Source organism: Oncorhynchus keta, chromosome 11, assembly GCF_023373465.1.
Source record: "Oncorhynchus keta strain PuntledgeMale-10-30-2019 chromosome 11, Oket_V2, whole genome shotgun sequence".
Classification (NCBI taxonomy): Eukaryota; Metazoa; Chordata; class Actinopteri; order Salmoniformes; family Salmonidae; genus Oncorhynchus; species Oncorhynchus keta.
Window position 1 is genome coordinate 28,862,398 of NC_068431.1, and position 24,158 is coordinate 28,886,555.

At 43.4% G+C, this 24,158-nt stretch overlaps 2 protein-coding genes across 3 annotated transcripts in view; one reads left to right on the forward strand and one right to left on the reverse strand.

Annotated features, from left to right (window-relative positions):
• Nucleotides 1-244: 244 nt before the first annotated feature.
• On the reverse strand, nucleotides 245-4,824 carry pex12 (peroxisomal biogenesis factor 12). The gene is made up of 3 exons (XM_035780157.2): nucleotides 4,415-4,824; nucleotides 3,356-3,894; nucleotides 245-1,811 (listed from the first exon to the last, which is right to left on the reverse strand). The coding sequence occupies exons 1-3, from the start codon at nucleotides 4,535-4,537 to the stop codon at nucleotides 1,421-1,423; spliced, it is 1,053 nt and encodes a 350-aa protein (XP_035636050.1). The 5' UTR covers nucleotides 4,538-4,824; the 3' UTR covers nucleotides 245-1,420.
• A 62-nt stretch (nucleotides 4,825-4,886) lies between these two features.
• Nucleotides 4,887-24,158, forward strand: part of ap2b1 (adaptor related protein complex 2 subunit beta 1) — an 86,171-nt gene continuing 66,899 nt past the window's right edge. For both annotated transcript variants that reach the window (XM_035780155.2, XM_035780156.2), the window contains exons 1-11: nucleotides 4,887-5,028; nucleotides 5,669-5,723; nucleotides 6,032-6,137; nucleotides 6,450-6,585; nucleotides 6,711-6,956; nucleotides 7,221-7,411; nucleotides 7,711-7,932; nucleotides 15,886-16,006; nucleotides 22,723-22,818; nucleotides 23,025-23,140; nucleotides 23,302-23,467. In XM_035780155.2, coding sequence (XP_035636048.2) covers nucleotides 5,687-5,723; nucleotides 6,032-6,137; nucleotides 6,450-6,585; nucleotides 6,711-6,956; nucleotides 7,221-7,411; nucleotides 7,711-7,932; nucleotides 15,886-16,006; nucleotides 22,723-22,818; nucleotides 23,025-23,140; nucleotides 23,302-23,467 — 1,437 coding nt within the window. In that variant the 5' untranslated portion in view covers nucleotides 4,887-5,028; nucleotides 5,669-5,686. The remainder of the gene's footprint in view (nucleotides 5,029-5,668; nucleotides 5,724-6,031; nucleotides 6,138-6,449; nucleotides 6,586-6,710; nucleotides 6,957-7,220; nucleotides 7,412-7,710; nucleotides 7,933-15,885; nucleotides 16,007-22,722; nucleotides 22,819-23,024; nucleotides 23,141-23,301; nucleotides 23,468-24,158) is intronic.

Below are 24,158 nucleotides of genomic sequence, written 5' to 3' on the forward strand. Positions count from 1 at the left end.
CAACAGACGGTACTCTGACAATATGTGGCTACTTTTCTCAGGTAAAATGCAAGATTAATTTTAAGCAAAATATTAGGAAATGTAATTCTTTCTATGATTAAACATTAGAAATATGATGGCCATGCATCATCTTTTAAAAAAAGACCTTGCTTTTTCATTGTAAGCTAATTTACTTGTGGCTGCCAGACAAATAGCTTTGTACTTCTGTTGTCAGCTAATGAAAATGAATATATTTTCTGCCAAATGTGTTGCACCAATTTATTTTCTGTGCTGGAAAACTATAGTTGCATGTCCGTGATCACTCGAAGCAAAAAACAATTAGGAAATAAAGCAGATCGTGTTAATTTCACCTGTCACATTATTTTACAAGTTGACTGCACGTATTTACTTAAAAGTAGTTACAAATATTAACATTTATTGAACAACTTAAAATAGTGTCAACGTTATTGGCAATACTGAAAAACCATCCCATGGCTATTTCCAAATACCCCTGTATAGCCCAAGCCTATTGGATGCACTGCCAAAGTCTCGAAAATTATGTTGGAGGCAGTTTATGGTAGAAAAATTAACATTCAATTCTCTGGCAACAGCTCTGGTGGACATTTCTGCAGTCAGCACGCCAATTGCACGTTCCCTCAAAACTTCAGACATCTGTGGCATTGTTTTGTGTTGAAAAACTGTACATTTTAGAGTGGCCTTTTAATGTCCCCTACACAAGATACACCTGTGTAAATTTTATGCTGTTTTATCAACTTGATATACCACACCGATCAGGGAGATGGATTATCTTGGCAAAGGAGAAACGCTCACTAACAGGGACGTAAACAAATGTGTGCACCAAATTTGAGAGAAATAAGCTTTTTGTGCATATGAAACATTTCTGGGATCATTTGTTTCAGCTCATCAACCATGGGACCAACACTTTACACATTGTGCTTATATTTTTGGTTCTGCATGCCCGCAGTAATCTTCTCTGATTGAGAGATTCAAGGGGCTGGAATCATTAACATAGATGGAAAGCATTGAATATTTAAATTCATGCACTTAAAAATAAATTTTGTAACTTTCCCCCAAAAGCATTTAACTCCCACATCATATGAAGAAATGCATCTACCTGATTTAGGGGACACATGAACAGTTGGTGTTATAAAAGGATGTTTCAGTAGTTGGGTTTCCCAAGGGACTCCATAGGCCAGCATAGCTGACTTAAGTTGTAAATATAGAAAAAAGGGAGTTGATATTGAGAAAAATATCTGCACTGGGCATTTAAACTATTATGACGGCTAGGGATATGTTAGTGCTTTAAATTATTTACAAGTGGTCATAAGGGATATAGTCAACTAACAAATCAATTACAGTATAAATTGTCATTGTGACATGATTGTCAAAGTCCTTCATTGGAATGGAAATAAGATTCTCTCTAGCTCTCTGGTGAGTAAATCTTGATGAGATGCTGAAGTTCAGTGGGGTACCCAGTCATCGGACACCTCTGGTTGGCTTTGATGTAGACATAAATACAGCGGTAACAGAAGACAAACCCAGAGGTGGAGAGGACGGTATCATTGGTGCGGATCTTGCAGCAGAGTGGACATGCTTTGCTGTGTCTGGTCAGTGGTTCTTGGTTCTGGAGGTGGATGGGGGGGGGTGGTGTGGGGAGGGAGGTCAGGGTCTTGATGGTGCTGTGGTTCTCTGAGGAGTACCACCACTCGAGGAACTGCAGGAAAAACACTCCCAAGGAAAGACTAGTGGAGAGGGACAGAGCCACACCCCCTACCACTGTCGACGTCAGCCTCCGCAGCCTCTCACCAACACTGGGAAGAAATAACAACTTAGAGGGAAGTATGCTTATAGGCTAAATGCTTTTAAAAGTGATTACATTTCTTATGGCTGGGGGCAGTATTGAGTAGCTTGGATGAATAAGGTACCCAGAGTAAACTGCCTGCTACTCAGGCCCAGTTGCTAATATATGCATATTATTAATATTAGATTTGGATAGAAAACACTCTGGAGTTTCTAAAACGGTTTGAATGGTGTATGTGAGTATAACAGAACTCATATGGCAGGCAAAAACCTGAGAAAAAAATCCAACCAGGAAGTGGGAAATCTGAGGTTTGTAGTTTTTCAAGTCATTGCCTATCGAATATACAGTGTCTATGGGGTCATATTGCACTCCCTAAGGCTTCCACTAGATGTCAGTCTTTAGAACCTTGTTTGAGGCTTCTATGAAGGAGGGGGGGAATGAGAGCTGATTGAGTCAGGTGTCTGCCAGAGTGCCATGAGCTGATCACGCGCACTCACGTGAGAGTTAGCTGTGTTCCATCGCATTTCTACAGACAAAGGAATTCTCCGGTTGAAACTTTATTGAAGAGTTATGGTAAAAACATCGTAAAGATTGATTCTATACTTCGTTTGACATGTTTCTACGAACTGTAATAACTTTTAGTCTGAACTTTCGCCTGGACTTTCCTGCGCCTCGTGAGTTTGGATTGTGTACTAAACGTGCAAACAAAAAGGAGGTATTTGGACATAAATGGACTTTATCGAACAAATCCAAAATTTATTGTGGAACTGGGATTCCTGCGAGTGCATTCTGATGAAGATCAAAGGCAAGTGAATATTTATAATGCTATTTCTGACTTCTGTTGACTCCACAACATGGCGGATAGCTGTATGGCTTGTTTTGTTGTCTGAGCGCTATACTCAGATTATTGCATGGTGTGCTTTTTTGGTAAAGCTTTTTTGATATCTGACACAGCGGTTGCATTAAGGAGAAGTTTATCTGAAGTTCCATGCATAACACTTGTATTAATCAACATTTATGAGTATTTCTGTAAATTGATGTGGCTCTCTGCAAAATCACTGGATGTTTTGGAAGCAAAACATTACTGAACATAACGCGCCAATGTAAACTGATATTTTTGGATATAAATATTAACTTTATCGAACAAAACATACATGTATTGTGTAACATTAAGTCCTATGAGTGTCATCTGATGAAGATCAAAGATAAGTGATTAATTTTCTCTCTGCTTTTTGTGACTTTCTCTTTGACAACTCTTTGGCTGGAAAAATGGCTGTTTTTCTGTGACTAGGTGCAGACATAACATAATCGTTTGGTGTGCTTTCGTCGTAAAGCCTTTTTGAAAATCGGACACTGGTGAGATTAACAACAAGTTTATATTTAAAATGGTGTATAATACTTGTATGTTTGAGGAATTTTAATTATGAGATTTGTTTTGAATTTGGCACCCTGAACTTTCACTGGCTGTTGTCATATCGATCCTGTTAGCCATAAGAAGTTAAACTCTTTGAACTCAGGGTCCCTTGAGACAGGATATCCCAATTTCATTCTTACCTTGAGCCGATGGCCCTGGAAGGCGAGGCTGGTTTGAGGTCCATATATGTGATGTCATGTCCTGTGAGGTGAGCCAGCCTGACACCTGCCAGCCATAGAAATGGTGAGTGGGTCTTGGCTCGGCCAAACACATACAACAGCTGCTGGCAGAACACCCAGCTGTCCCAGCCCACGCTGACATAGGGGTAGGCTGCCAGGAAGGCCCTGTACATCCTCTGCAAGGGCGTCTGTGGCAGGCGGATGGAAAAATCGTCCTCATCCCTCTGCTTGGCCAGTACCTGTTCCAGCTTGGCCCTCAAGTAAGGAACGAGGGCAAGCAGGATCAGCGAGCACCAGTGGTGTTTCCCACGCAGACCCAGGTGAGCTGGCCGCTCGCGACCAGAAGCAGCCACGCGCTTTAGGCTGTAAAAGTTCTCAGAGAATGAGGCACTAGTCCGTGACAGAAAATGGTGCTGAAGCAATACATCGAGAACACCGTGAATCTCGTCAAATCTCCGCCAGAGGAATCCGTAGCGAGAGGGGTTAGACTCAGCCAGAACCTGAGGTAATAGTTGAGAGAAGGAACTTGCATTATATCAAACTTGAATCACACAGCAAAGTCAGTATATGGACACCACATTTTAAGAAGGCCATACAAGGTTGAATACAAACTATTTAACACATCAAGTGATCCAACATCATAATGCTATTTATGTAGTCTAGACGGATACCTTGATGGGCCAACGTTCTCCTGCACAAATATGAGCATGTGTGCAGGATTTTGTTCCAGCCGTTTCAAATAATCAACCGTTGTTGGATAAACATGGTTTATATAGTTTCTCCCTGGAGTGTATTTATTGCGTATTACTTTGGAAACAGTTAACCGTTTAAGAACGAAACGGGGAAGGACCTACCTGAATGTGTCCAATAGAAACACGTTTGTTGCGAAATGTTTACCGTTTGGAGTAAACTGATTCTGTTGCAAAACGAAAAGTTATGCAACAGACTCGGCGTAATAAATACACACCAGGTGTCTGTAGATGTAGCAAAAATGACATAGGTGAGAAAATGTCGTCGAACCTTCACTGCGTGTCGCAAGGCGGGTCTGACTGCACCCATCAGGGAGTCCTGTGCCAAGACCTCGAATATCGACGGTCTGTCATCTGCAGCTGCAGCTGTCAAATGGGCACCACGTTCTGCCATGGCTGGTGACTTCAAACACGTTTGGTAAAAGGCTCAATTACCTAAATAGCTAGCCAAGTTGGCTAAAAGAGACTGCGAGTGAAGTTAGTTAGCTTGCTTAGTAGTACCACCTAATACTGCACAGGTTCAACAAATATAAATAGCTAGCTACATCAATTTCCACGGATGAAAATGGGACAGACTAATCACAAAGACGCATACCTAGCTACCCTTATGTATTTAATTCAAACGTTACAAGCTGGGTTTCGCGTTTCTTTGAACTACTCCTTTCCCCTCTGTAAAGATAGTCCGGCTATTTCCGGTGGAAATGAACTCCGGTGTTACGCCTTTCTGTCTCCGACGCCTTTCACTCATTTTTTTTTTCGGGAGTGCTGTCTTTCCACGGCTAGCTATCCCTTTGCTGTAATCAAGGAGGAAAAACATCTTTCAAATTGTGGAATAACGTCACTCACCCTAGCGACGTATTTTCTTATTGAAATTACCTAAAACAAGTCTGTACCTTTCCATTTATAATTGAGATGTTTTACGTTAATTCAATTCAATGGGCTTGACGTTAATGCTAACTACCTATCTGAAAGTACCGAGGCCTCACATCCATAGCCAGCTGATGATATAGTTTAGTATGACAGATATTTCACCTTCTCCACTGGTGTTATGATAATGGGGTCAACTTGGCTCTGTTGTTAGTTTAAGCTTGTTGAATTTATAATAGCTAGTCTATTGACCAACCAGTTTTTTCTCTGTATTATAAAAGGCAGTAAACTGCCTTCCTAACTAGATAGGTAGTTATAACGTTAGCCGGTGAAAGTGATGCTTATTGCTGCGGTCGTGACATCCAGCTGTTGTCTGTCATTGAATGCTGTAATATTTGTGCTTTGGTTGTAATGTCTCATTCAACTGTATAAAACATATTTAGAAGCCAACATTATATATAACTATAATTATTAGCAATGTTTCGTCGTAGCCTCTAGGCCAGGGGTGTCACGTCGAACACGCGTAGGGGTCCAGTCCGCAGGTGTTTTGAGTAAAAAACAACGTTTGAGTATTATTTTTTTTTACCACTACATTACTTAGGCCTGTTATATGTGTCCTGTCCTGTGTCCTCTAATGCTGGACATTTCCCTGTAACAGATTTGAAGAACATCTACAATGACTGATTCAAAATATTTTACTACAAATAAAAAAGGTGAGTCTTATAACGATTCTTGGTGTTGTCTTCTTCAATGACACATCCCCCCCTTGATCAAGAGTGCACAACTATCATTAGGTTGGTGTGGATAATATTAAACAGTGCAACATAACTCTTGAGGGAAATAGATTGTCTCCTACTCTCCTTTCCTCACAAACACAGAATGTATGAAATTACCACTAAAGGCTGAACTGTTCATGATAAAATTGACAACTGAACTGACAGCTCAACCAGTGTTGCTGGGTGAGAGCATCATTCTGTTTTCACACTGGACTGTCACTAACGTTGCATGTATCCTGTTACAGGGGAGATCTTTGAGCTGAAGGCAGAGCTGAACAATGAGAAGAAAGAGAAGAGAAAGGAGGCAGTGAAGAAGGTCATTGCGGCTATGACTGTGGGCAAGGATGTCAGGTACAGTACACCTGATTACATACTTTGACAGTTCTCTGTGTTGACCTATACATCCCACTGACATTGCCTAATGACTTCTGCTCTCCAAACATTGTTCAGCAATTACTTTTACTTCAATGTAAAAGAGACTGCCTACTTGTCTATAGTTAGAGATTATCAGAGATAACTTGCTATTATTAAAGAGAGATCAAAATATTTGAATGAAAAATGTTCTGACTTGATATGTAGAGTTATAATTGCCTCCCTGTCAAAAATATTGTGAGTTATAGTGATGAGAAAACATTGGTGATGTCCTATCCCTCTGTTCTTTAGCTCCCTCTTCCCAGATGTGGTGAACTGCATGCAGACTGATAACCTGGAGCTGAAAAAGCTGGTCTACCTGTACCTGATGAACTACGCCAAGAGCCAGCCCGACATGGCCATCATGGCTGTCAACAGCTTTGTCAAGGCAAGGCCTTTTATTTTTTTTATACATGGTTTTCCACTTACATTGGCTTTTAACAAATTACACAGCCTGGCCCTTACAATACTGCACTTCCCTACCCATAGATATCTTACCTCTCTCTCCCTCAGGACTGTGAGGACCCTAACCCCCTGATCCGTGCCCTGGCTGTGCGCACCATGGGCTGCATCCGTGTGGACAAGATTACAGAGTACCTGTGTGAGCCGCTGAGAAAGTGTCTGAAGGATGAGGACCCATACGTGAGAAAGACAGCAGCAGTGTGCGTGGCAAAGCTCCACGACATCAACGCCCAGATGGTGGAGGACCAGGGTTTCCTGGACTCCCTCAGGGATCTCATTGCCGACTCCAACCCCATGGTAGGTTTGGCTGGCACTAGGACCCTAGGCACAGCCAAGACTATGTACATTTTCAGACTTTTTAAAAACTTATACACGTCCTTCTGGGGCCTGGGGTAATTTAAAAACAGCCTGTAAGGGTGTTTTTCCAAGACCTGTTTCAACAGAGTTAGTCATGATTCAAACTTTTTCCCCTATGAAAGGCTTTGCTCTACCATGCTAGACAAGACAAGACAGAGTACATCATGTTTTCCTAATCACTGGCCACTGTGTCTGAACCTCCAGGTGGTGGCCAACGCGGTGGCAGCTCTGTCTGAGATTAGTGAGTCCCACCCCAACAGCAACCTGCTGGACCTCAACCCACAGAACATCAACAAGCTGCTGACAGCCCTCAACGAGTGCACAGAGTGGGGCCAGATCTTCATCCTGGACTGCCTGTCCAACTACAACCCCAAAGACGAGCGCGAGGCCCAGAGGTACGTTCAGTTATCATTCTGAAGACTTTTAGGATTTTCATTTTTTTTCATAGAAACTAAACTTAATGCTGACTTAGTTGTCAGAGAAACATATTTGCAATACACATCCAAGTTTTATTTATTTTTATGTGAGAACTTTTGAATGTTAGTTGCTCGGTGTTGTGATAAATCTCCACAATAATTCCTGCGGACTAAAACTTTACCAGCTGCTGCATTTGTGCATACATTCACCTATTTTGATGTTGTCAACTTTTAATGACTTTGTAATAAACATGTCTGTCCTCCTCTTTCTCTCCCAGCATCTGCGAGCGGGTCACGCCCCGTCTCTCCCACGCCAACTCGGCGGTGGTGCTGTCGGCTGTCAAGGTGCTGATGAAGTTCCTGGAACTGCTACCCAAGGAGTTGGACTACTACAACACCCTGCTGAAGAAGCTGTCCCCCCCGCTGGTCACCCTTCTCTCTGGGGAGCCAGAGGTCCAGTATGTGGCCCTCAGGAATATCAACCTCATTGTACAGAAAAGGTCAGGGGGCAACTTGCTGATAAATACTTTATTGTAGGGTTGGGAGATTTTACGATTGCATCGTCTATCGACAATGTTTGACAGCCATCGTCTATGGTGACGACATCGTGATGTCCAAACGATGTTGTAGCATATTTGAACTTCACTGCACCGCCAGAGTCTGGCAGCACACAACAGTGCAGAGAGCACATGGCAGGGCGACATGCCCAATGGCCAATTCCCTATTTGCCATATTTAGTATTTATTAGGATCCCCAATTAGCTGCTTCCGAGGCAACGGTTACTCTTCCTGCGGTCCAAACAGGAAACAACACAACAGATCAAATACATAATATACATACATAGCACTACATTTACATTACAATTTAGCCATTCAGCAGGTGCTCCCATCCAGAGCAACCCACAGCTAATGCATTCATCTTAAGATAGCCAGACGAGACATCCACGTCACAGTCATATCCCAACCACGTATAACATACATAATGCAATGCAAATACAATACAAAATGCATAGAAATGTCTTTCTCTTCACAATCCCTGTCTTGCCATGTTCTTTTATCTATTTTTGTTAATCTGTTTTTATTGCTAGCTTGAGTTACCTGGGGTGGCAGAGAGTTCCATTTAGTCATGGCTCTATTTAATACTGTGTGTTTCCCAGCCTCTGTTTTGGACCTGAGGACTGTGAAGAGACCTCTGGTTGCATGTCTTGTGTGATACAGATGAGTTGTCCAAGCTATGTGCCAACTGCTTGAACAGACAGCTTGGTACCATCAACACCTCGCACAAAGACCAATAGTGATGCAGACAATCTCTCCTCAACTTTGAGCCAGAAGAGAATGACATGCATGTCATTGACATTAGCCCTCCGTGTACATTTAAGTGCAATACGTGCTGCTCTGTTTTGGACCAACTGAAATTTGTCTATGTCCTTCTTTGCCCCACCTGACCACACAACTGGACAGTAGTCCAGGTGAGACGAAACCAAGGCCTATAGGACCTGTCTGGTTGACTGAGATATCAAGAAAGGAGAGCAGTGCCTTATCATGGACAGACCTCTTCCCATTTTAGTAACCATTGAGTCTATATGTTTTGACCATGATAGCAGGCTATCTAGGGTGACACCCAGATGTTTAGTCTCTTCAACTTGCTCAATAGGCACATATTCAATAATGGATCCAGATGAGGTTTAGGGTTGAGCAAGTGATTTTCCCAAAATATTATGCTTCGAGTTTTCTTTTATATTTAGCACCAGCCTATTTCTAGTTACCCGTTCTAAAACTGACTGGAGCGCTATGTTAAGGGTGTCAGTTATTTATTTGACTGTTTCAGCCGACCTGTACTCTGCTGAGTCATCAGTATACATAGACACACATGCTTTATTCAAGGTCAGTGGAAGGTCATTATACTTTAAATATGCAGACAGACAGATTAAAAGTAATACTTCTGACAGCCAACTTTCTAGATCTGCCTACAACATCTGGACTCTCTATCTCTGCTTACAACATCTGGACTTTCTAGCTCTGCTTACAACATCTGGACTTTCTAGCTCTGCTTACAACATCTGGACTTTCTAGCTCTGCTTACAACATCTCGACTTTCTAGCTCTGCCTACGACATCTGGGCTTTCTAGCGCTGCCTACAACATCTGGACTTTCTAGCTCTGCTTACAACATCTGGACTTTCTAGCTCTGCTTACAACATCTGGACTTTCTAGCTCTGCGTACAACATCTGGACTTTCTAGCTCTGCCTACGACATCTGGGCTTTCTAGCGCTGCCTACAACATCTGGACTTTCTAGCTCTGCTTACAACATCTGGACTTTCTAGCTCTGCTTACAACATCTGGACTTTCTAGGTCTGCCTACAACATCTGGACTTTCTAGCTCTGCTTACAACATCTGGACTTTTTAGCATTTCCAGAAAGCATGGATTATTGAGTCATTATTAGTTTTACACTTAAGACATGACTCTGCCTTTGTGCTGTAGAATTAGTAAATGTCTCTTGTAGAATAAATTATACACGTTAGCGTCAATTTTTGTTAACTGTAATTTAATTAGTTATCCTCCAACTTTCCCTCCATCTTGTGCCAAATTCAGTTCTTTTTAATCGTTAACATTTTTTTCAATGAGATTGTCAGTTGGATATGCTCTCTGCAATGTTTTGTATATCTTCCTTATCATATGAACATCAATTTCTGACCCATAAGATTCCCTAAATTTGCTCATCTTGTAAACAAACAAGTTTATAAAGTGGTTGGCATTATTAAAGGGTTTGGTTATGATGAAGGATGGAGCTGAGTTAGAGTTTCTGCCTAAAATGTAATTTAAGGTACTCCAGAGCCTACATTTTCAATACATATGTTGTAGTTAGACTGTTAACATAATGCAAGAGAACAATGTAGATTGTAGAAAGAGCAGCGAGCACCAAAGCAGCGCAAAATGTGAGATAGGGCCTAACATGTTTTTTTCCCCCTCTCTAATGTCGGGTGATCATAGGCATTTTGCAATGGACACTCCGTTGTCTGGCTTATTGTTTTAATATCGTAATTTCACTTTTTCTCCCCAATCCCCATTCAAATAGAATTTGACTTGTTGGCCTTATTTATTGCATAAATATTTCATTATCAACTATCAAATGAATCTTTTGGCGTAACAGAGTTCCATCTCAGAAAGTTGTTTGCGAATAGCCTATATAAAAACATAGTATAGTAATAATGAGAGAGAGAACAAACAATTGCAATATAAACTAATCGAATAGGAAGTTGACCAAAGTGTAGGCAAAATAAATTGTGCTGTTGGAAACTTCCTACTTGCAAACCAAATAGCCAATAATAGGCTACAGCCTACTTCAATAAAAGTTACAGTAGGCTAAATGTTGCTTTTACAAGTTACAAACTAATATTGTCAGCCTTTATTAATGTCCTTGAATTGTGCTACGGGCAATCGGGCATAAGCTCCCACAGCAGCACTTTCAATAAGCAGGAACAAAAAATAAATTAATGATGAGTCGGTGTGGGCCTCAATTTAGTTTGAATAGCTTACAAATTGTGAATTTATATAAAAGTCTAAAATAATCAAATAAAACAAATTATTATTTAATCCTATAACATTCTTTCTAATACCTGAATGAACATTGACTTAGGTTAAATTAATAGGCCTATTATCCTTAGGCTATGCCTTTTGCCTATCGAAATGTACACATTCTAAATATTCAAAACAAATGATTATTTATAATATTCTTTATTACACTTAAAAACAAATTAACATTAGCATAGGCTAAAATATAATAGGCCTATTAGGATATGCCTTTTGTCTAACTGTACAAATCCTAAATATAGGCATACAAGTTACAAAAAAAGTATGAAAATAACCTAAATGAGGGCAAAATGAGGAAATGAGGAAGCATTTAGTCTAATTGTTTCTTTTACCATGTCTTAGGCCTACCTAAAGGTTTCTGGCAAGGAACATCAGCATGTCCACCTTTTCTGCCCCAGAGTAGCAAACTCAGGACGATGATGGACTTGTAAATGTTGGCAGAGGTTTGTCATTTATCCATCCTTTGCCCTGATAATCTTTTTGCGTATTCTGCAAGTGACTTCGGTCAGGTCTGCTTGCTCACTTTTATCATTCGTCCTGAAACCGAAGAACTGCCAAACAGGCAGATGACAAACATGATTTCTTTCCCAGCCATCGTTTTTTTCTGATTCAGCGTAAGGCAGGCTATACTATAGATACTAAGTGAAATCCAGTCACTTCTTTTTTGTCGAAAAGTAGCCTAATGGAAGAAGGTTGGAAATGTGCTTACCCAGATGATCAAGATTAAATAACAATAGTCTACACTTGATATGGCTATAATATACATTTTTAATATTTAGGCTAATATAACTGATATGAGTATTTCTATGGACAAGAGAGAAACATAGCCCTACCAATTTGAAAATCATTCTGTAGCCTAGACTAGCCTCTAAGGCAGGGGTGTCAAACTCATTTCGCATCGTGGGCCACATACGGCCTAGGGTGATGTCAAGTGGGCCGGACCATTAAAATTATACCATACTCTGCTATAAATAACCAAAATATCATGTCTTTCCTTTGTTTTGGTGTAAAGAAGCACAAGAACATTAGGAAAATATTGAAATTTAATGAACTATCCTTTTACAAAACATTTAATGAAACACCTCATATTTCCTTAGACAAATGTGCAATTTACTTTTATCATTCACAAATATGCATTGCAACTGATCCCACTGATTGTACAAAGGCACAAAACTTTAATTGGTACTGAAAAATATAGTAATGCACTTTAAGATTAAATGAGACTTTTAAAGAAAGGAATTTTTAAACCACTTACACATACGCATATAAAATCTAAATGTAATCCCTGCGTACACCTTACAAACTAAGGAGAGTGATTTTAAATGTGTAATGAAGAAAGTGTTCGCCTGTCCTGTAAATCTGTAAACTTCATACATGAAACATACATACACATACAATACATACTGAAAATGTATGGAGTTGTATGAACAGTAGAATTCCATCACACAACTTTTGTTTTGAAGCTGCTGACTAACATTAAAGTGCACATTTTTTAAATCACCACAGTAAGGATTCATCTTCACAGAGCTGTATTCTTTCAATGCAAACAGTATCTAAGGCAGCATTTTAAAGGTGTTAGTCTAGTCTGGACTTGTATTTGTACCTGAAACTTGGCATCTTTTGGCCTGTACAAGTGCATCAACACCAGGTGTCATGTCCTGACTAGCTGTCACTTTCAGAATGTCATTTAAGTGCTTGTTTGTGAGCCTTGAACGCATTTTTGTTTTATTGATATTCATCACTGAGAAAATTTGTTCACAAAGGTAGGTTGTCCCAAACATGCACAAAATTTTAGCAGCCAGGGCTGTTAATTTGGGGTACCCTGGTAGTAGATACTGATAAAATCTGTCCAGACCTACAGAGGCAAATTTGCCCTTCAAATCTGCATCACACTGCAAATCAATTATCTCTAGCTGAATTTCGACCGGCAGATCAGAAGCTTTAACTGTGAAAGGTGAGCGAAAAACTGAAAATTCTGTCTCAAGTTCACCAAATACCTGAAAACGTTTCTCAAACTCCCGCAGTAGTCCTGCAATTTTGTCTTTGTACCGTTTCATGTCCGCATCAGGTCTGGTCACACACACATCTCTCAGACAGGGAAATGAGCAGGGTTGCCATTTGCCAGTTGCATCTCCCACAAAGTCAGCTTCAACTTAAATGCATGTATGTTGTCAGAAAACTGTGTGACAACTTTTTTTGCGGCCTTGCAACATTTTGTTCAGATTGTTCAAGTGTTCAGTAATATCAACCAAGAATGCAAGGTCCCGTAGCCATTCCTGAGATTGTAATTCCAACACCGGTTTTCCTTTTTCTCCATGAACTGTCCGATTTCCTCTCGTAGATCAAAGAAATGCCTCAGCACAGCGCCTCGGCTTAACCATCTCACTTCAGTGTGGTATGGCAGGCTGTGGGTAATGTTGCTGTCGCTGAGAAGTTTGTCAAACTGACGATGGTTCAGACCTCTGGACCGGATGAAATTTACAGTGCGAACAACCACCTCCATGACGTGGTCCATTTTCAGCGACTTGCAACACAATGCCTCCTGGTGCAAAATACAGTGAAATGTCCAGAAACGATCTCCTCCATTAAGGGCTTGTACTTTGTCTTTGAACTTTGTCGCGACACCTGCTTTCTTTCCGACCATGGATGGCGCGCCGTCTGTAGCCAGGCTGACAGCGCGGGACCAGTCCACTCCAACTCTGTCCAATGCAGCAAGGACAGAGCCGAAAATGTCCTCGGCTGTTGTGGTGTCCATCATTGGCACCAACTCAAGAAACTCTTCAGTAACAGTCAATGTCTCATCAACTCCTCGAATAAATATGGCCAGTTGGGCCACGTCTGTGATGTCAGTGCTCTCGTCAATTGCCACGGAAAATGCAATAAATGACTTGACTCTCTGTTTCAATTGACTGTCTAAATCTGCCGATAGTTCCGAAATCCTCTCTGCTATAGTATTCCTCGTCATGCTAATATTGGCAAAAGCTTGTCGCTTCTCTGACATACAAGTTCAGCCGCCTTCATCATGCATCGTTTAACAAAGTCACCGTCGGAATACGGCTTCGATGCTAATGCTATTTCGCTAGCAATTAGGTAGCTGGCTTTTACCGCTGCTTCACTGACTTCTCGGCTCTGGATGAAAGTTGACTGCTGTTTCCTCAGACCCGCCAGCAATTCGTTAATCTTATCTCTTCTCAGTTGTCCTTGCAAGCCGTCATATTTTTCGCTGTGATGAGTCTCGTAGTGGCGTCGAATATTATATTCCTTCAATACCGAAACTTGTTGCAAACACACCAAGCACAAAGGTTTTCCGTGCATCTCTGTAAATAAATAGGACGTGGTCCATTTTTCTTTGAAAATTCTACACTCCTTATCTACTTTTCTCCGTTTGGATAACGACATTTTGGCTAATGAGGGTGTAGTGGAGAGGTAGAGACATTAACAATCTTAACAACGTCGTAACAAGCAGCAGATGGCGCATTGATACCGTCTGCTGTTTTCAGTCTGTCTCAGTGATGCGGCTTGTCTTAAAAAAAATATATATTAATTCCATGTCTTTTATGCATTTTTTTCCACTTTCAAATTATCCTGCGGGCCTGATCGAACCTCCTTGGGGGCCGGTTCCGGCCCGCGGGCCGTATGTTTGACACCCCTGCTCTAAGGGATCAGGGCTGGAACAGAGTCAAGCAGATTTTGTTTGCTGATGTCAACATTGTGAACAGAGTGCCCCATGGTGGCGGTGGGGTTATGGTATGGGCAGGCATAAGCTACGGACAAGGAACACAATTGCCTTTTATCGATGGCAATTTGAATGCACCGAGATACCGTGACGAGATCTTGAGGCCCATTCATCCGTTGCCATCACCTCATGTTTCAGCATGATAATACACAGCCCCATGTCGGAAGGATCTGTACACAATTCCTGGTAGCTGAAAATGTCCCAGTTCTGCCATGGCCTGAATATTCATCAGACATGTCACACATTGAGCATGTTTGGGATGCTCTGGGTCGGTTCCCACCAATATCCAGCAACTTCACACAGCCATTGAAGAGGAGTGGGACAACATTACACAGGCCACAATGAACAGCCTGATCAAATCTTATGTATTCAGAGATGTCACGCTGCATGACAGGTTTTCTGATCCACACCCCCAACTTTTTTTAAAGGTATCTGTGAACAACAGAAGCATATCTGTATTCCCAGTCTCGTGAAGTCCATAGATTAGGGCCTACTGTTTTCCTTAGATGAACTGTAACTCAGTAAAATCTTAGAAATTGTTACATATTTTGCGTTTTTCTATTTTTGTTCAGTGTATTTAAAAAAAAAAATGTTGGACATAAAAGACTAAAAACACCAGCAAATCAGATCTGTGATTTTAGTTTTGGAAATTTGTTCCAAAGTATTCCCACCCATAACAAAGATATATATATACTATATGTGATCATATACAAATGTAAGCAAGGTTTGAAATTATTATGTTTTAGTCAAATATTATATCTGTTTGGGCTTCTTGCAGTCAATTTGCAGTCTAGAAAGGATTTGTAATTATGTTCTGGCCTCCTGACCAACCACTCAAGAAAATATAATCCCGCAGCTGAATCTAGTTAATTATCCCTTGTTTTTAGCCCTTTCTAAATGAATCCCTCAGTGATGTGGAATGTTTGATGTTAGATTAGAGTGTTTAGTTACGATGTTTTGGCACCATGTTTTAGTTTGGTGCCATCCTCACTTCCTAGCCACTAGATGACAGAATTTCTCTTCCTATGTACCCTTCCCCTCTCTCAGCTTTGTGGGTTCAGATCAGGACCGGATGGATAGATAGATGTTCTGTTCCTATAATACATGTAATCTCTACTCTTTAGGCCTGAGATCCTTAAGCAGGAGATCAAGGTGTTCTTTGTCAAGTACAACGACCCCATCTACGTCAAACTGGAGAAACTGGACATCATGATTCGCCTGGCCTCCCAGGCCAACATAGCTCAGGTACCATTCATGGAACCCTATACCTCAGTCAATAGAACTCTACACTGAGTGTACAAAACATTAGGAACACCTTCCTAACATTGACATTAACATTAACTTCTACACTGCTATCTGCCCAGTAGCTAGCCAGCTAGCAAACGTCCACCGTCTACCGAATAGCAGCACTGTAGAAACTATTACACTCAACTGAACGACTTGATTAGTGTAGTGTTAGCTAGCTACATAGTTGTCTTTGCTGTCTTCGTATCCAAGATAATTGTGTAGTTTAGAGCGTGTAGTCTTAGAGTGATTATCTTAATTTACCGAGGTTAGCTAGCCAGCTATTTGTCGTCCTTAACGTAGGAGACACTGCTAGCTAGCCAACAGCTAGCCAACGTCTACTGAATAGAACTTCCGCACTCAACAACCCGGTCGCATTCCGCTTCGCTCCACAGGTTGTATCACATTTTCATTTCATTTCATTACAGCACAACGGTTTGATTTGTTTGATCGTAGCTAGCTACATAGCTAGCTACATAGCCGTCTGTGTATCAAAGATAATTGTGTAGTCTAGAGCGATTTTCTAGGTTAGCTAGCCAGCTATTGTCGTTCTTTTAACGCAACGTAACGTAATCAACACTGCTAGCTAGCCAGCTAGCCCCGAATAGCAGCACTGTAGAAACTATTACACTCAACGGAACGACTTGATTAGTGTAGTGTCAACAACGCAGCCACTGCCAGCTAGCCTACAAAGTCAACAACGCAGCCACTGCCAGCTAGCCTACTTCAGCAGTACTGTATCATTTTAATAATTTTAGTCAATAAGATTCTTGCTACGTAAGCTTAACTTTCTGAACATTCGAGACGTGTAGTCCACTTGTCATTCCAATCTCCTTGCATTAGCGTAGCCTCTTCTGTAGCCTGTCAACTATGTGTCTGTCTATCCCTGTTATCTCCTCTCTGCACAGACCATACAAACGCTCCACACCGCGTGGCCGCGGCCACCCTAATCTGGTGGTCCCAGCGCGCACGACCCACGTGGAGTTCCAGGTCTCCGGTAGCCTCTGGAACTGCCGATCTGCGGCCAACAAGGCAGAGTTCATCTCAGCCTATGCCTCCCTCCAGTCCCTCGACTTCTTGGCACTGACGGAAACATGGATCACCACAGATAACACTGCTACTCCTACTGCTCTCTCTTCGTCCGCCCACGTGTTCTCGCACACCCCGAGAGCTTCTAGTCAGCGGGGTGGTGGCACCGGGATTCTCATCTCTCCCAAGTGGTCATTCTCTCTTTCTCCCCTTACCCATCTGTCTATCGCCTCCTTTGAATTTCATGCTGTCACAGTTACCAGCCCTTTCAAGCTTAACATCCTTATCATTTATCGCCCTCCAGGTCCCCTCGGAGAGTTCATCAATGAGCTTGATGTCTTGATAAGCTCCTTTCCTGAGGACGGCTCACCTCTCACAGTTCTGGGCGACTTTAACCTCCCCACGTCTACCTTTGACTCATTCCTCTCTGCCTCCTTCTTTCCACTCCTTTCCTCTTTTGACCTCACCCTCTCACCTTCCCCCTACTCACAAGGCAGGCAATACGCTGGACCTCATCTTTACTAGATGCTGTTCTTCCACTAACCTCATTGCAACTCCCCTCCAAGTCTCCGACCACTACCTTGTATCCTTTTCCCTCTCGCTCTCATCCAACACTTCCCACACTGCCCCTACTCGGATGGTATCGCGCCGTCCCAACCTTCGCTCTCTCTCCCCCGCTACTCTCTCCTCTTCCATCCTATCATCTCTTCCCTCTGCTCAAACCTTCTCCAACCTATCTCCTGATTCTGCCTCCTCAACCCTCCTCTCCTCCCTTTCTGCATCCTTTGACTCTCTATGTCCCCTATCTTCCAGGCCGGCTCGGTCCTCCCCTCCCGCTCCGTGGCTCGACGACTCATTGCGAGCTCACAGAACAGGGCTCCGGGCAGCCGAGCGGAAATGGAGGAAAACTCGCCTCCCTGCGGACCTGGCATCCTTTCGCTCCCTCCTCTCTACATTTTCCTCCTCTGTCTCTGCTGCTAAAGCCACTTTCTACCACTCTAAATTCCAAGCATCTGCCTCTAACCCTAGGAAGCTCTTTGCCACCTTCTCCTCCCTCCTGAATCCTCCTCCCCCTCCCCCCCCCTCCTCCCTCTCTGCAGATGACTTCGTCAACCATTTTGAAAAGAAGGTCGACGACACCGCTGGTTCTGCTCACACTGCCCTACCCTGTGCTCTGACCTCTTTCTCCCCCCTCTCTCCAGATGAAATCTTGCGTCTTGTGACGGCCGGCCGCCCAACAACCTGCCCGCTCGACCCTATCCCCTCCTCTCTTCTCCAGACCATTTCCGGAGACCTTCTCCCTTACCTCACCTCGCTCATCAACTCATCCCTGACCGCTGGCTACGTCCCTTCCGTCTTCAAGCGAGCGAGAGTTGCACCCCTTCTGAAAAAACCTACACTCGATCCCTCCGATGTCAACAACTACAGACCAGTATCCCTTCTTTCTTTTCTCTCCAAAACTCTTGAACGTGCCGTCCTTGGCCAGCTCTCCCGCTATCTCTCTCAGAATGACCTTCTTGATCCAAATCAGTCAGGTTTCAAGACTAGTCATTCAACTGAGACTGCTCTTCTCTGTATCACGGAGGCGCTCCGCACTGCTAAAGCTAACTCTCTCTCCTCTGCTCTCATCCTTCTAGACCTATCGGCTGCCTTCGATACTGTGAACCATCAGATCCTCCTCTCCACCCTCTCCGAGTTGGGCATCTCCGGCGCGGCCCACGCTTGGATTGCGTCCTACCTGACAGGTCGCTCCTACCAGGTGGCGTGGCGAGAATCTGTCTCCTCACCACGCGCTCTCACCACTGGTGTCCCCCAGGGCTCTGTTCTAGGCCCTCTCCTATTCTCGCTATACACCAAGTCACTTGGCTCTGTCATAACCTCACATGGTCTCTCCTATCATTGCTATGCAGACGACACACAATTAATCTTCTCCTTTCCCCCTTCTGATGACCAGGTGGCGAATCGCATCTCTGCATGTCTGGCAGACATATCAGTGTGGATGACGGATCACCACCTCAAGCTGAACCTCGGCAAGACGGAGCTGCTCTTCCTCCCGGGGAAGGACTGCCCGTTCCATGATCTCGCCATCACGGTTGACAACTCCATTGTGTCCTCCTCCCAGAGCGCTAAGAACCTTGGCGTGATCCTGGACAACACCCTGTCGTTCTCAACTAACATCAAGGCGGTGGCCCGTTCCTGTAGGTTCATGCTCTACAACATCCGCAGAGTACGACCCTGCCTCACACAGGAAGCGGCGCAGGTCCTAATCCAGGCACTTGTCATCTCCCGTCTGATTACTGCAACTCGCTGTTGGCTGGGCTCCCTGCCTGTGCCATTAAACCCCTACAACTCATCCAGAACGCCGCAGCCCGTCTGGTGTTCAACCTTCCCAAGTTCTCTCACGTCACCCCGCTCCTCCGCTCTCTCCACTGGCTTCCAGTTGAAGCTCGCATCCGCTACAAGACCATGGTGCTTGCCTACGGAGCTGTGAGGGGAACGGCACCTCAGTACCTCCAGGCTCTGATCAGGCCCTACACCCAAACAAGGGCACTGCGTTCATCCACCTCTGGCCTGCTCGCCTCCTTACCACTGAGGAAGTACAGTTCCCGCTCAGCCCTGTCAAAACTGTTCGCTGCTCTGGCTCCCCAATGGTGGAACAAACTCCCTCACGACGCCAGGACAGCGGAGTCAATCACCACCTTCCGGAGACACCTGAAACCCCACCTCTTTAAGGAATACCTAGGATAGGATAAAGTAATCCTTCTCACCCCCCTTAAAAGATTTAGATGCACTATTGTAAAGTGGCTGTTCCACTGGATGTCATAAGGTGAATGCACCAATTTGTAAGTCGCTCTGGATAAGAGCGTCTGCTAAATGACTTAAATGTAAAATTGAGTTGCACCCCCTTATGCCCTCAGAACAGCCTCAGTTTGTGAGGGCATTCCACAGGGATGCTGGCCAATGTTGACGCCAGTGCTTCCCACAGTTGTGTCAAATTGGCTGGATGTCCTTTGGATGGTGGACCATTCTTGATACTCGGGGGAAACTGTTGAGCGTGAAAAACCCAAAAGCGTTGCAGTTCTTGACACACTCAAACCAGTGTGCCTGGCACCTACCAGGGTTTGTATTTTCATGAAAGCATGGGATTTTTAAATGGTGTTTTCCAGGCCTGGAAAAGTTTTGGAAAGTCATAAAATCTGAAATGTTGTGGCAGTCATGGAAATTCTGAATATTTTCTGTTAATGTAATCTATTCAGGCACAGTTAAATATCAAATAGAATCAGCATATAGCACATAGCCCGGATCGGAATGTCACGAGTGCACCTGCATAGTGCAAGGCGAGTGGGCCGTTACTCAAGGACAGAGAGACAGTCAGACATTGCATCAGCAGGTAGGCCTATGAAATGAACTAGGTAGCCAATTCAAAATATATATTGTACCCTCTAGTTAACTGTTAAGCTATTTTTAGCATGTATTAATGTTTTCGTCATGTCCCAAAAAACTTCCACCGACACTTGCGAATAAGGTCATACAAAGTTTATTTACTTTTTTGAACGATTTTTATCGTGGCAGCGTAGCCTAGTGGTTAGAGAGTTGGACTAGTAACCGGAAGGTTGCAAGTCCAAACCCCCGAGCTGACAAGGTACAAATCTGTCGTTCTCTGCCCCTGAACAGGCAGTTCCTAGGCCCTCATTGAAAATAAGAATTTGTTCTTAACTGACTTGCCTAGTTAAATTAGTTGGGATTCGGTTTAATCAAATGAATAATTTGTGAATCGTAAACATTATTTTTAGGAATAAACATTAGATGCAACCTTTCTTTTGGATTATGTTGCTTCAAAAGTTGTTTTATAGATACTTCCAATTGATTTGAGCATCCAATGTATGGAACATTGTAACACAATAGTCAGCCTGCAAAGCAAACAACTCTAATGTAGCTAAGATAATTATGACTAAACTAGAAAAGGTACATTTTCTGGAAATTTTTGTGCTTGCTTCAGCTGAATAAAAAGATTTGTAGCCTACAATATTAATTTGATCTTTGATATATTGAATGAGCAAATTATTTCAAAAGGCATAAAACTTATTTGTAATGTTGCAATGTTTTACATCAAGGGTGCTCAACCATCCTCCAGGAGAACTAATGGTTGTGCAGGTTTTTATTCCTGTCCCCCTCTAACAAATCACAGTTTAGAAATGAACTGCTCAACCAGACCTTATTAAAGGGCTTGATCAAGAGCCTGAACACCCAGTAGCTCTCCACACTGAGGGCTGACCACATGTGTTTCATACAGTTGCCTAGCAGGGGTTCTACTTTGTGGGGGGTTGAGTGCCTTGCTCAATGACAGGAGATGGTACATGGGATCAGAGAGCAGCCTCCCTGTGTCGATACCACAATTTTCTATACGTAAATAGGGATGCCACCAGTTGTTGGTCATGGAAATTTGGTGAAAGTCATGCAATTCCATTTGTCAAAATGTGCATGCTACTACCGTTCAAAGGCACTTAAATATTTTCTTGGCCATTCACCCTCTGAATGGCACACATACACGATCCATGTCTCAATTGTCTCAAAGCTTAAAAATCCTTATTTCCTCCTTTCATCTACACTGATTGAAGTCGATTTAACAAGTGACATCAATAAGGGATCATAGCTTTCACCTGTTTTCACCTGGTCAGTCAGTCATGGAAAGAGCAGGTGTTCCTAATATTTTGTTCACTCAGTGTATTAGGGTGTTCATTTCTGATGATTTACTGTACATCATTATATACTTAGTCACTCTACACAGAAAACGATCATTGTACCATTTTGGTGAAGGTAGCTTAGTACTGTGTATAGGTAACGGATGTGAAACGGCTAGCTTAGTTAGCAGTGGTGCGCACTAAATAGCGTTTCAATCGGTGACGTCACTTGCTCTGAGACCTTGAAGTAGTAGTTCCCCTTGCTCTGCAAGAGCCGCGGCTTTTGTGGGGCGATGGGTAACGATGCTTCGTGGGTGACTGTTGTTGATGTGTGCAGAGGGTTCCTGGTTCGCGCCCGGGTATAGGCGAGGGGACGGTCTAAAGTTATACTGTAACATATGTTTGACTTATAATAATGGTATTGCCCCCCAGAAATATAACATTTTGTTAACATAACAACATGGCCCTCATAAAGCATAGCATACTCTAACCCCGACTTGGATCCATCTGTTCAGCCGCACCTCTATATTGAAGACTAATTTCAACAGAAACGTTCATATCCCAATGCTTCACTCCTAATCAGTCTTATCTGGTGCTCTTAGCGGCTCCTGTCAGACGATGCCTTAATGAACACACGTTTTAGATAGCGGATGTGCTCGCTTCCTTCGCTGTGAAGAGCCGAGATAGCTGTCAGCGTGATTGACAGTTAAGGCAGGCTCGGACAATCTTGCTGTAAATTTGCCATTACAGTCCAACAAAGAGACACCTGGATAAACACCATCTCTGAGGGAGGCTTTGGTAGCTTCTCTGACTGGCCTTGGGTAGCTTACACTTGTGTGTGTACACAATTTTACTAACCTCAACCTTATCTCCTCAACCCATTTTCTTACAGTGTCAAGATGTTTGCATGTCCTCCCACCGTGTGTGTGTGATGTTTTTCACTCATATGCCCTGCTCTCTTCCCAGGTGTTGGCTGAGCTGAAGGAGTATGCCACCGAGGTAGACGTTGACTTTGTGCGTAAGGCAGTGAGGGCCATCGGGCGCTGTGCCATCAAAGTGGAGGTTGGAATCTGAGACACCATCATAGACGAATACACAGAGGATCTCTGATCAATGTCTATCTGAACTTCAGATTTTATAGCTGTTCCAAAAAAGTGCCATCCAGTCCTATAAAGTTGTTTGAAGGAGTTTAAACAAGGTACTTTGGCCACTGTGAAAAAAACAGTTTTGGGTCTGTGTTGACTCTGTTCCTGTTGTTTCCTTTTTAGCAATCTGCTGAGCGCTGTGTTAGCACCCTGCTAGACCTCATCCAGACCAAGGTCAACTATGTGGTGCAGGAGGCCATCGTGGTCATCAGGGACATCTTCCGCAAATACCCCAACAAGTAGGTGTCCTTTTCCCTCCATTCCCAATAATAATCAATGAAGTTTTTGTTTTTCAGTAGGGACTATACTGCCACTGTCTGTGTCTATACAAGACTTTTGTATAGCCCCAGACAGACACTAGTTTATACCCTGACCCTTTATACTTTCTCTCTCTGCTCAGGTATGAAAGCATCATCGCCACGCTGTGTGAGAACCTGGATTCTCTGGACGAGCCGGATGCGCGTGCCGCCATGATCTGGATCGTGGGCGAGTACGCTGAGAGGATCGACAACGCCGACGAGCTGCTGGAGAGCTTCCTGGAGGGCTTCCATGACGAGAGCACGCAGGTCAGTTGTCCCAGAGCAGACCACGGAGGTCAGTTGTCCCAGAGCGAAGCGCCCAGGTCAGTTGTCCCGGAGCGGAGCGCCCAGGTCAGTTGTCCCAGAGCGGAGCGACCAGGTCAGTTGTCCCAGAGCGGAGCGACCAGGTCAGTTGTCCCAGAGCGGAGCGCCCAGGTCAGTTGTCCCAGAGCGGAGCGCCTAGGTCAGTTGTCCCAGAGCGGAGCGCCCAGGTCAGTTGTCCCAGAGCGGAGCGCCCAGGTCAGTTTTCCCTAGAGCGGAGCGCCCAGGTCAGTTGTCCCAGAGCACTCGAGTCAGTTGTCCCAGAGTGGAGCGCCCAGGTTAGTTGAGGTCAGCAACCCTAGTCCTCTGCCCAATTTCTAATCTACCTCTATCCCCAGGACACTTAATATAAATCTGCTGGTTTCATTTGACAATCTTAATGCCAGATTGCCTGGATGATGCGTTTGGGACTTTTACACCCTGACAGAAATTAAACTAGGGCAAAGACTGGATTGGATATGGTTATAGCTCCACTTTGCCCTTGTCTGTAATTTCTGCTATATTGCTTTCATTAAAGTCAGCCTTTCATATCTACTACACATGTGCCTTAGGGATAGGTGCTAGGAGTTGATTTGGTCCAGCCCTAACAGTAATAACCTTTATTATCTGGGTTTGGCAGCCACTTTCACTATTTGAG